Source organism: Nerophis ophidion, linkage group LG26 (genome assembly GCF_033978795.1).
Source record: "Nerophis ophidion isolate RoL-2023_Sa linkage group LG26, RoL_Noph_v1.0, whole genome shotgun sequence".
Classification (NCBI taxonomy): domain Eukaryota; kingdom Metazoa; phylum Chordata; class Actinopteri; order Syngnathiformes; family Syngnathidae; genus Nerophis; species Nerophis ophidion.
The window spans coordinates 8,912,350-8,925,412 of NC_084636.1; the positions used below are offsets into that span (position 1 = coordinate 8,912,350).

Genomic DNA, 13,063 nt, shown 5'->3' on the forward strand with positions numbered 1-13,063 from the left:
CTCAGTAAGAAGCAAAAGAAAAACAACCAACCATGGATGACAAAAGGATTGAGAAATGCATGTCACAAAAAAAATACTTTATATCGAATATTTATAACACAGAGATCCATCGAGGCAGAAAATAAGTATAACAAATATAAGAACAAGCTAATTGGTATATTACGGGCATCTAAGAAAGAATACTACAGTCAATTATTAAACAGGAATAGAAACAATATGAGAGCGACATGGGGCATCCTAAATAGCATCATTAAAAATGGTGCTAAGAAAGATTACCCCCAGTACTTTCTAGATGGGAAAACAAAAAATGACAATATGAATCAAATAGTTGAACGTTTTAATGACTACTTTGTTAATGTCGGAAAAAATCTGGAACAAAGAATTCCAAAAGCAGATGATGGGTCAGTTGAGGACATGAGTGAGCTCATAGATAGAAATCCCAATTCCATGTTTTTAAAGAAGGTGACAAAAGAAGAAGTAATCAAAATTGTAAATAATTGTAAATCTAAGACCTCAACTGACTGTCATGGAATAGATATGGCAACAATAAAAAACGTTATACAAGATATTTCAGAACCTCTTACATATATTAGTAATGTATCATTTTTAACCGGCAAATTCCCTGACAAAATGAAAATTGCAAAAGTTGTACCAATTCATAAGAATGGAGACACACACCAGTTCACTAACTACAGACCAGTTTCATTACTTCCACAATTCTCCAAAATCATAGAAAAACTACTCAATAGTAGATTAGATACATTTATCAATAAAAGTGGGACGCTCGCGGAGAACCAATTTGGATTTAGAGCAAATATCTCAACTTCAATAGCATTAATCAAAATAACAGAGGAAATTACCAATGCAATAGACGGTAAGGAATGTGCAGCCGCAGTATTCATGGATTTAACAAAAGCATTTGACACAATTAATCATGATATTTTAATTCCAAAACTAGAACGTTATGGCATCAGAGGTTTGGTCTTGAGCCGGATAAGAAGTTATTTAACCAACAGGAAGCAATATGTGAAGATGGTTGAAAATAGTTCAACACGATTGGATATATCTTGTGGTGTACCCCAGGGATCAATACTGGGACCAAGATTGTTCAATCTTTATATAAACGATATTTGCAAAGTTGCAAAAGACTTGAAGTTAGTTTTATTTGCAGACGACACAACTGCTTTCTGTTCAGGAGAGAACACACAGAAGATAATACAATTAATAACAAAATAAATGAACAAAATTAAAAAATGGTTTGATAAAAACAGACTATCTTTGAATCTCAGTGAAACTAAAATAATGCTATTTGGTAACAGTAGAAAAGAGCATCAGACACGAATACAAATAGACAGAGTAAATATTGAAAGGGTAAAAGAAACCAGATTTTTGGGAGTATTAATAGATAATAAAATGAACTGGAAATCTCATATACAAAACATATAACATAAGGTGGCAAAAAATATTTCAATAATGAATAAAGCAAAATACGTCCTGGGCCAAAAATCACTTTATATTCTCTACTGCTCGCTAGTGTTACCATATCTGAGTTATTGTGCAGAAATATGGGGAAACAACTACAAATGTGCGCTACATTCGTTAACTGTGTTACAAAAAAGATCAATTAGAATAATACACAATGTTGGATATAGAGAACATACAAACCCTTTATTTATTGAGTCAAAAATATTAAAGCTCAATGATTTGATAAAATTAGAAACAGCTAAATTGATGTACAAAGTAAATTATAACCTGCTACCAAAGAATGTACAACAATTATTCCCAACTAAAGAGGAGAAATATAACCTTAGAGGAAAATCTAACTTAAAACATTTGTATGCACGTACAACACTTAAAACTTTTAGCATATCTGTATGTGGAATTAAATTATGGAATGGATTAAGTAAAGAAGTTAAACATTGTACTGATATGAGCCAGTTTAAGAGGATGTTTAAATTAATAGTGCTTACAAAGTACAAAGAAGAAGTATTATGAGAAACACTTTGAAACTTATTGAAAATAAGATATTCTTCATCTTAGTATGTTAATAATGACTGAAATAATTAAGTACATGTTAGAAAACTGCTGTGTTAATCACTCATAGATGTCATTTTGATATTTTGCTGTAAAGAAGGTCAGTGAATAATTGTATATATTGTGGGCGCTCTGAAGTGGAAAAGGGGTAGGATTAAATAAGCTTTGCTTCTTCCTACTCCTTTTCGGACATGATGTATTGTGTATTGCGAAATGATGAATTTAACTGATGTATAATGTTGTATGTATGTCATGTTTGAAATAAACTAAGAAAAGAAAGAAAAGAAAGAAAGTTTTTTTGGACACAGAATTTCCATCCATCCATCCATCCATATTCTACCGCTGGAGCCTATCTCAGCCGCATTTGGGCAGAAGGGAGTGTACACCCTGGAAAAGTCCACATTCACACACTAGAGCCAATTAAGTGCTGCCAATCAACCTATCCCCAGGTGCATGTCTTTGGAGGTGGGAGGAAGCCGGAGTACCCGGAGGGAACCAACGCCATACTTGCCAACCATCCCGGATTTTCCAGGAGACTCCCGAAATTCAGCGCCTCTCCCGAAAACCTCCTGGGACAAATTTTCTCACGAAAATCTCCTGAAATTCAGGCGGAGCTGGAGGCCACGTCCCCTCCAGCTCCATGCGGACCTGAGTGAAGACAGCCTGTTTTCGCGTCTGCTTTCCCAAAATATAAGCAGCGTGTCTGCCCAATGACGTTATAACTGTAGCATGATCGAGGGCGAGTCCTTGGTTTCTTATGTGGGTTTATTGTTAGGCATTTTCATTACCGTCCTCCCAGCGCGGTAGCAACACACAACAACAGCAGTCACGTTTTCGTCTACCGTAAAGCAGTTTGTCTGCCGTAAACAGCAATGTTGTGACACTCTTAAACAGGACAATACTGCAATCTACTGTACATGCATATGGTTAGAAAAATGGTGACAGAAAATAGAACAAGGTTGGACAATTCAACTCTTAACTCAACAATGAGTAGATGGGTGTTATGTGTGTGTATTTGTGTAAATAACTGAACACTGAAATTCAAGTATTTATTTTATTTTTATACATATATAAATAATAATAATTATATATATATATATATATATATATATATATATATATATATATATATATATATATATATATATAGCTAGAATTCACTGAAAGTCAAGTATTCCTTACATATATATATCCATATACAGTGTATATATATATATAAATATATATATATATATATATATATATATATATGAAATACCTGACTCTTAACCACGCCTCCTTGGGGAGAACATGCAAACTCCACACAGAAAGATCCTGCAGCACAGGGATCGAACCCAGGACCTTCGTATTGTGAGGCAGACGCACTGACCCCTCTACCACCGTGCTGCCCAACACAGAATTTATGAAACCTAATTTTTTGTGTTTGATTTTTGTGAAGGGCAGAACGGTGAACAGGGGTTAGTGCATGTGCGTCGCAATACAAAGGTCCTGGGTTCGATCCTGCACTCGGGATCTTTCTGTGTGGAGTTTGCATGTTCTCTCCGTGACTGCGTGGGTTCCCTCCGGGTACTCCAGCTTCCTCCCACCACCAAAGAAATGCACCTGGGGATAGGTTGATTGCAACACTAAAGTGGCCCCTAGTGTGTGAATGTTTATATATCAATGATGAAATATTAACATTGCAACACATGCCAATACGGCCTTTTCAGTTTACTAAATTGCAATTTTAAATTTCCCGGGAGTTTCTTCTTGAAAACGTCACATAATGATGACGTGTGCGCGTGACGTCACGGGCTGTTAGGAAATATGAGCGCTGCACACACACACAGCTAGTAGTCGTCGGCTTTAACCGCATAATTACACAGTATTTTGGACATCTGTGTTGCTGAATCTTTTGCAATTTGTTCAGTTAATTGGAGAAGTCAAAGTAGAAAGATGGAGTTGGGAAGCTGTAGCCTTTAGCCACACAAACACACAGTGATTCTTTGTTTAAAATTCCTGGAGGTGAAACTTTACTATGGATCAGAGCGCAGTCAAGCGAACATGGATCCCGACCGAATGTCAACCAGCAGGTTTCGGTGAGAAAATTGTGGTAAAAAGTCGCTTCTTACCGGAGATCAGCTGAGATTGCGCCGTCCATAAAGCTGCCGTCGACTTCCCTGAGACACTGGCGTCAAGACACCCGTGGACACACACCTCCGACTATCAGGTACTATTAAACTCACTAAAACACTAGCAACACAATAGAAAGATAAGGGATTTCCCAGAATTATCCTCGTAAATGTGTCTAAAAACATCTGAATCCGTCCCAATGCAATCGCGTTTTTTTTTTTTTTTTTTTTTTCTAGTCCGTCGCTATCAATATCCTCAAACACAAATCTTTCATCCTCGCTCAAATTAATGGGGAAATTGTCGTTTTCGCGGTCGGAATAGCTCTTTTTGTTAGAGGCTCCCATTAAAAACAATTTGAGGATGTGAGGAGCCATCAACGGGTGACGTCATCGTCTGCTACTTCCGTTAAAGGCTGGGCTTTTCTGTTAGCGACCAAAAGTTTTGAACTTTATCGTGGATGTTCTCTACTAAATCCTTTCAGCAAAAATATGGCAATATCGCGAAATGATCAAGTATGACACATAGAATGGACCTGCTATCCCCGTTTAAATAAGAAAATCTCATTTCAGTAGGCCTTTAATGATGCAAAGGCGATACTATCCCTAAAAGACTGCTTAATTTTTTGATGAATTGGCGGAATTCCAAAAATAGCCAATTCTGCAAAAAGTGTCAAATTAAAATGTAATGCATCTGCAAGATGTTTAAAAATATTAATCCAGTTTTTAAACATACTGATTTTTTTCAATTAATTTTAAAACACTGTATTTTAACACAAGGACTTTTTTTCTCACATTTTTTTTACAAATAATTTGTCAGCATAGTTTGACGTAAACAAAAAAGGTTACAAAATAAAGTACAAATTGACCTCCAGACATTTTTTGTTTAAAAATAGTCTGTTTTTTTTCTTAGTTTTTTTAATCCCAAATTTAATTAATTAAATTAATACAGCGGTTAAAAGCAAATATTGAATGGTTTTAAACATGTTTTAGTGCAGGGTCACCAACCTTTTTGAAACCAAGGGCTATTTCTTGGGTACTGATTAATGCAAAGGGCTACCAGTTTGATACACATTTAAATAAATTGCCAGAAATAGCCAATTTGCTCAACTTACCTTTAATAAATAAATCTATTTATATATTAAAAAAATGGGTATTTCTGTCTGTCATTTCGTCGTACATTTTTTTCCTTTTACGGAAGGTTTTTTGTAGAGAATAAATGATGAAAATAAACACTTAATTGAACGCTTTAAAAGTGGAGAAAACACGAAAAAAATGAAAATAAAATTTTGAAACATAGTTTATCTTCAATTTCGACTCTTTAAAATTCAAAATTCAACCGAAAAAAAGCAGAGAAAAACTAGCTAATACGAATCTTTTTGAAAAAATTTAAAAAAGAATTTATGGAACATCATTTGTAATGTTTCCTGATTAAGATTAATTTTAGAATTTTGATGACATGTTTTAAATAGGTTAAAATCCAATCTGCATTTTGTTAGAATATATAACAAATTGGAACAAGCTAGATTTCTAACAAAGACAAATCATTATTTCTTTTACATTTTCCAGAACAAACATTTTAAAAGAAATTCAAAAGACTTTGAAATAAGATTTAAATTTGTTTCTACAGATTTTCTAGATTTGCCAGAATAATTTTTGGGAATTTGAATCATAATAAATTTGAAGAAATAATTCACAAATATTCTTTGTCAAAAAAACAGAAGCTAAAATGAAGAATTAAATTAAAATGTATTTATTATTCTTAACACAAAAAAAAAGTACTTGAACATTGATTTCAATTGTCAGGAAAAAAGAGGAAGGAATTTAAAAGGTAAAAAGGTATATGTGTTTAAAAATCCTAAAATTATTTTCAAGGTTGTATTTTTTCTCTAAAATTGTCTTTCTGAAAGTTATAAGAAGCAAAGTAAAACAATAAATGAATATATTTAAACAAGTGAAGACCAAGTCTTTAAAATATTTTCTTAGATTTTCAAGTTCTATATGAGTTTTGTCTCTTTTTGAATTAAAAATGTCGAGCAAAGCGATGCCAGCTTGCTATTAAATAAATTGAATTTAAAAAATAAAGGCAGTTCACTGGTAAGTGCTGTTATTTGAGCACCGCTTTGGTGACCCCTGGGCTAGAGCATACAAATGAGTTTTTTATTTGTTTTTTTAATCCCTAATTTAATTCATTAAATTAATACATCGGTTAAAAGCAAATATCGAATGGTTTTAAACATGTTTTACTGCATTTATTGTCATTTTAGTCGTTGCTTCGCTCCTTGTTGGTTAAAACTCAATTTCCCATGATACTTTGCGATCCCAAGCAAAAACAAATATGGCGTCCTATGGGTAATCGTACGTGATTTGAATACTCCGCCGTCCAATTGACGACATAGAGCGGCGACAAGCACTGCGGAAACACCCCCATTGCGGTGCTGCCTCGCCGCACCTGTATTACAATACAAAATGTCTTCACCGAAGGCCAAACGCCCGAGTCGCGGCGGCGGCGGCGGCGGCGGAGGAGGAAGCCCGGTGCTCGGTGCCGCCAATGGCCGCTACGAGTTCAAGTCGCTGAGCTCCGACTCGGCCACCGCGCGCCTCCGGGCCTCGGAGAGCCCCACTCGCCGCCGGGGCTCCAGCTCCTCCACCGGCTCAGCCGGCGGACACGGGCCGTCGGAGGAGGACGGCATCCGGCTCAACCCGTCGCTTTTCCGCGTGGCCCTCAGCTCGCTGCTGGCCATCGACCTGTGGCTGTCCAAGCGGCTGGGGGTGTGCGCCTGGGAGGACTCGTCCTGGGGGAGTGTGCGGCCCCTCATGAAGCTCATCGAGGTGACCGGCCACGGCATCCCCTGGCTGGCTGGCGCCACCTACTGCCTCTACAAGAGCGACAGTGCCGCCGGACAGGAGGTCATGCTCAACCTCCTCCTGGGTAACAACCTTCCACCTCACTTACTCCATTCAAAACGGCAAACTATCCATCCATCCATTTTCTACCGCTTATTCCCTTTTTTAGGGGGGGCGCGCTGGCGCTTATCTCAGCTACAATCGGGCGGAAGGTGGGGTACACCCTGGACAAGTCGCCAACTGCAAACTATCTGCGACCTAATTGAATCATATCTTTGTTTACTCGACTCATTTACATTGATTGATACTTTTATGAGTAGATTGCACAGTTCAGTACATATTCCGTACAATTGACCACTAAATGGTAACACCCGAATACGTTTTTCAAGTTCTTTAAGTGGCTTCACGGTGGAAGAGGGGTTAGTGCGTCTGCCTCACAATACGAAGGTCCTGCAGTCCTGGGTTCAAATCCAGCCTCGGGATCTTCCTGTGTGGAGTTTGCATGTTCTCCCCGTGAATGCGTGGGTTCCCTCCGTGTACTCGGGCTTCCTCCCACTTCCAAAGACATGCACCTGGGGATAGGTTGATTGGCAACACTAAATTGGCCCTAGTGTGTGAATGTGAGTGTGAATGTAGTCTGTCTATCTGTGTTGGCCCTGCGATGAAGTGGCGACTTGTCCAGGGTGTACCCCGCCTTCTGCCCGATTGTAGCTGAGATAGGCGCCAGCGCCCCCCGCCACCCCAAAAGGGAATAAGCGGTAGGAAATGGATGGAAAAAATAAAAATTAAAAATAAGTCGGGGTCCACGTTAATCAATTCATGGTACAAATATATACTATCAACATAATACAGTCATCACACAAGTTAATCATCATAGTATGTACATTGAATTATTTACATTATTTACAATCCGGGGGGTGGGATGAGGAGCTTTGGTTGATATCAGAACTTCAGTCATCAACAATTGCATCAACAGAGAAATGTGGACATTGAAACAGTGTAGGTCTTATTTAGTAGGATATGTACAGCCAGCAGAGAACATAGTGAGTTCAGATAGCATAAGAACAAGTATATACATTAGAAGTACATTTGAGTTGTTTATAATCCGGGGAGATGGGATGTGAATGGAGGAGGGTATTAGTAAAGTGTTGAAGTTGCCTGGAGGTTTTGTTTTAGAGCGGTTTTGAAGGAATATAGAGATGCACTTACTTTTATACCTGTTGGGAGTGCATTCCACATTGATGTGGCATAGAAAGAGAATGAGTTAAGACCTTTGTTAGATCGGAATCTGGGTTTAACGTGGTTTGTGGAGCTCCCCCTGGTGTTGTGATTATGGCGGTCATTTACGTTAAGGAAGTAGTTTGACATGTACTTCGGTATCAAGGAGGTGTAGCGGATTTTATAGACCAGGCTCAGTGCAAGTTGTTTTACTCTGTCCTCCACCCTGAGCCAGCCCACTTTGGAGAAGTGGGTTGGATTGAGGTGTGATCTGGGGTGGAGGTCTAAAAGTAACCAGACTAGCTTATTCTGGGATGTTTGGAGTCTAGATTTGAGGGTTTTGGAGGTGCTGGGGTACCAGGAGGTGCAAGCGTAATCGAAGAAGGGTTGAATGAGAGTTCCCGCTAGAATCCTCAAGGTGCTTTTGTTGACCAGAGAGGAGATTCTGTAAAGGAATCTCGTTCTTTGGTTGACCTTTTTGATTACCTTGGTTGCCATTTTATCACAGGAAAGATTAGCCTCTAGAATGGAACCTAGGTAGGTGATCTCATCTTTCCTGGTGATAACAATGTCACCCACTTTTATAGTGAAGTCACTGACCTTCTTAAGTTTGATATGGGACCCAAATAGGATGGATTCCGTTTTACCTAAGTGTATGGATAGAATGCAACTTTGTGGAGGAAAGGGTGCTCAAGTTTATAAGTACGTACAAACTTTTGCCAAGACCACATTGTTTATATAATAAAAAAAAAATATTTATTTTATCCATCCATCCATTTTCTACCGCTTATTCCCTTTTAGTGTTGCGGGGGGCGCTGGCGCCTATCTCAGCTACAATTGGGCGGAAGGCATTACACCCTGGACAAGTGGCCACCTCATCGCAGGGCCAACACAGATAGACAGACAACATTCACACTCACATTCACACACTAAGGACCATTTAGTGTTGCCAATCAACCTAATCCTAGGTGCATGTCTTTGGAGGTGGGAGGAAGCCAGAGTACCCGGAGGGAACCCACGCATTCACGGGGAGAACATGCAAACACCACACAGAAAGATCCCGAGCCTGGGATTGAACCCAGGACTGCAGGACCTTCGTATTGTGAGGCAGACGCACTAACCCCTCTTCCACCGTGAATCCCTTAGTTCTTTTACGAGGGGCGGCATCGCTCAATTGGTAGAATGGCCATGCCAGCAACTTGAGGGTTGCAGGTTCAATTCCCGCTTCCGCCATCCTAGTCACTGCCGTTGTGTCCTTGGGCAAGACACTCTACCCACCAGCTCCCAGTGCCAACCACACTGGTTTAAATGTAACTTACATATCGGGTTTCACTACGTAAAGCGCTTTGAGTCACTTGAGAAAAGCGCTATATAAATATAATTCACTTCACTTTTACAACTACTACATAAAGGACTACTGAAACCCACTACTACCGACCACGCAGTCTGATAGTTTAAATATCAATGATGAAATCTTAACATTGCAACACTAAACACGGTTTAGTTTACTAAATTGCAATTTTAAATTTCGCTCAAAAATATCCTGCTAAAATGTCGCGTTATGATGTGTGCGCGTGACGTCACGCATTGTAGAGGACATTTTGTTTCCAGCACCGTTCACAGCTATAAGTCGTCTGTTTCCATCGCATAATTCCACAGTATTATGGACATCTGTGTTGCTGAATCTTTAGCAATTTGTTCAATGAATAATGGAGACGTCAAAGAAGAAAGCTGTAGGTGGGAAGCGGTGTATTGCGACCGCCTTTAGCAACACAAACACAGCCGGTGTTTCCTTGTTTGCATTCCCGAAAGATGACGGTGAAGTATGGCGTCACATTAGTGCCAAATATCCGAGCGCATAAAAACTGTTATCGAGCGCTGATTCTCCACTTCGCGCGCATCCTTTTGTGCGCGCGCTGCGCCTTTTTGCTTGCCGACTGGTTGTATGTGTATGAAAAGAGAGATATTGATCTTGACACTTCATTTCATGAACTATGTGATGTTCACTCAACAGATGAGACTTTTAGATAAAATTCAATTGGCATTTTCCACAACTCCACTAAATTTGGACTTTTTAGAATTTGTTTGTGTCAAGATCAATATCTTTTTTTTCATACACATACAACCAGTCGACAGATGTCAGTCAATGATGGAAATTATATTTTCAAATATGTTTTCTCTCCTCACGTGTCTTTTAAAAAAAATATTTGTATTTATTTAATATTTGTATATGTAAATATTGAATGTATGCCACAATAGGGGACTATTAATTTTCTTTCCTCTATCTACTTTAAGTTTACACCAGAGTCTACCCGAACCCACTTATCTATGCGTACTTCATATCAGGACCACATGATTAGCATATGGGCCTCATTATTGATGTTATGATTGCAATTACTATTTTAGTAGAATAATGAATTACAGGTTATCACTACAATTAATGAATATGGTTTTAATATTACTATGAAAAGTATTTCGGTTTCTGCAAACAACTCAAACTATGGAAAATTAGATATCAGCCCAGATCAGTATAGATGGCAGAGTTAAAAATATGTATTTAAAAAAAACAACAAAAAAAGCCAACTACATACATTAGGCAAATTAAATATGAGAGATAATAGTGTTAAACTTACTTATTCAGCCATGATAGCCCCATGAAAACCTGACATTTATAACAAATCGAACCGTTTGGAAATTAGTTGAAAATTGAGCAAGTTATGGTTATTTAAATAGTACATGTTCCTTGACAACTATGTACTGGGCGCGGCCAGCTGCCTGAGGTAAGATGGCCGCCAAGTTCCCATTGACTGACAGCGCTCAGAGCCAATCAGAAAGAAGGGGCCGTCTAACCATTCCCGGGCCCAAACTGCCAAAACAAACAGACAGCGCGCGATGAGAGTTTTTATGCGCTTGGATTTTTGGCACTAATATGACGCCATAGTGAAGCTTTACTATGGAACAGAGCGGTCAAGCAAACATGGTTCCCTGCCACATGTCAACCGGCAGGTTTCGATGAGAAAATGGTGGTAATAAGTCGGCTCTTACCGTGGACATGAGCGGAGATCTTGCGTCGTTCCTCCTGCACCTGTCAAAGAGGCAGCTGCTGACTCTCTAGCCTCCTCCCACCGGCCGCCCCCGACCGTCGGATGCTTCCACCGTGGAGGAAGCATCGGCTACCTTCGCCTCGTCGAGAAACGTGGCTTCCCTCAGAGACACTGGCGGTCACCACAACCGTGGCCACACCCCTCCGACTTTCAGGTTGTACAGCTACGACCATATAATCTCACTAAAACACTAGTAACACAATAAGCAGATAAGGGATTTTCCAGAATGATTTTAGTAAATGTGTCTAATCACATCTGAATCGCTCTGCCGTCTATTTTTTATTTATTTATTATTATTATTTTGTTGTAGTCCTTCAGTCTCACTTTTCGCATCCATGAAAAGTAGAAATATGTAGGTGGAAAGCGGTGGATTGCAGCTGCCTTTAGCAACACAAACACAGCCGGTGTTTTCTTGTTTAAAATTCCCGAAGGTGAAGCTTTACTATGGAACAGAGCGGTCAAGCGAACATGGTTCCCTACCACATGTCAACCGGCAGGTTTCGGTGAGAAAATTGTGCTAATAAGTCGGCTTTTACCGAGCGGAGGTTGCGTCCTCCTGCAGCTGTGGACTATTACCTCCTCCCACCGGAGACACTGGCGGTCACCACACCCCTCTGACTTTTAGGTACCATATAATCTCACTACAACACTAGTAACACAATAAGCAGATAAGGAATTTTCCAGAATTATCCTAGTAAATGTGATTAATAACATCTGAATCGCTCTCACTGCCCTCGCCTTTTTTTTCTTATCTAGTCCTTTACTCTCACTATCCTCATCCACGATTCTTTCATCGTCGCTCAAATCAAACTAGAAATCGTCGCTTTCTCGGTCAGAATCGCTCTAGATGCTGGTGGCCATGATTGTAAACAATAGTCAGGTGTGAGGAGCTCTACAACCCGTGACGTCACGCGCACATCTTCTGCTACTTCGGGTACAGGAAAGGCTTTTTTATTAACGACCAAAAGTTGCGAACTTTATCGTGGATGTTCTCTACTAAATCCTTTCAGCAAAAATATGGCAATATCGCGAAATGATCAAGTGTGACACATAGAATGGACCTGCTATCCCCTTTTAAATAAGAACATCTAATTTCAGTAGGCCTTTAAACTATTCCTGTATTTTAGTTTTTGTTAAATGCTGTGTTGCAGTTGTAATTTTTCGCACCTTACGTTCCCAGGTCTGCTCCTGGACCTGGTCCTAGTTGGCGTGGTCAAGGCGACGGTGCGGCGGCGGAGGCCCGCCCACAACCGCATGGACATGTTCGCCACCTTCTCCGTGGACCGCTACTCCTTCCCCTCGGGCCACGCCACGCGCGCCTCCATGTGCGGCCGCTTCCTGCTGGCGCACCTGGTGCTGGCCGCCCCGCTGAGGGTCCTGGTGCTGCTGTGGGTGGGCATGGTGGGGCTGAGCCGCGTCATGCTGGGCCGCCACAACGTGACCGACGTGGCCTTCGGCTTCTGGATGGGCTACTGCCAGTACAACCTGGTGGAGATGCTGTGGCTCTCGCCGCAGGCCCTGCAAGGGCTGCTGGGACAATTAGCGCAGCGAGCACACTGAAGGACTGCTATTCATTTTATTGTTGTCATATTTGAGGAACAGCTACACTGTTTTTATGTCCTCTCTGCATTCCTTCGTCTTACGGCGCTCTTTATATTGTGATTCATTCAGCAGCACTGTCACTTTCCACGCAAAGTCAGCAGCACGTACTGTAAACAATCTGTCAGCAAATAAACATCACAAGGAGACGAG

At 40.1% G+C, this 13,063-nt stretch overlaps 1 protein-coding gene across 1 annotated transcript; it reads left to right on the forward strand.

Annotated features, from left to right (window-relative positions):
- The first annotated feature begins 6,454 nt into the window (after window positions 1-6,454).
- Window positions 6,455-13,059, forward strand: plpp6 (phospholipid phosphatase 6). The gene is made up of 2 exons (XM_061887999.1): window positions 6,455-7,074; window positions 12,492-13,059. Exons 1-2 carry the CDS (start codon window positions 6,612-6,614, stop codon window positions 12,869-12,871), a joined length of 843 nt encoding a protein of 280 aa, XP_061743983.1. The 5' UTR covers window positions 6,455-6,611; the 3' UTR covers window positions 12,872-13,059.
- The last annotated feature ends 4 nt before the right edge of the window (window positions 13,060-13,063 follow it).

Excerpts from the sequence above, each read along its gene's own strand:
- plpp6 (XM_061887999.1), top strand. The coding sequence starts at position 6,612 with ATGTCTTCACCGAAGGCCAAACGCCCGAGTCGCGGCGGCGGCGGCGGC. Across the intron at positions 7,075-12,491 it reads CATGCTCAACCTCCTCCTGG|GTCTGCTCCTGGACCTGGTC; the intron begins GTAACAACCTTC and ends TTACGTTCCCAG.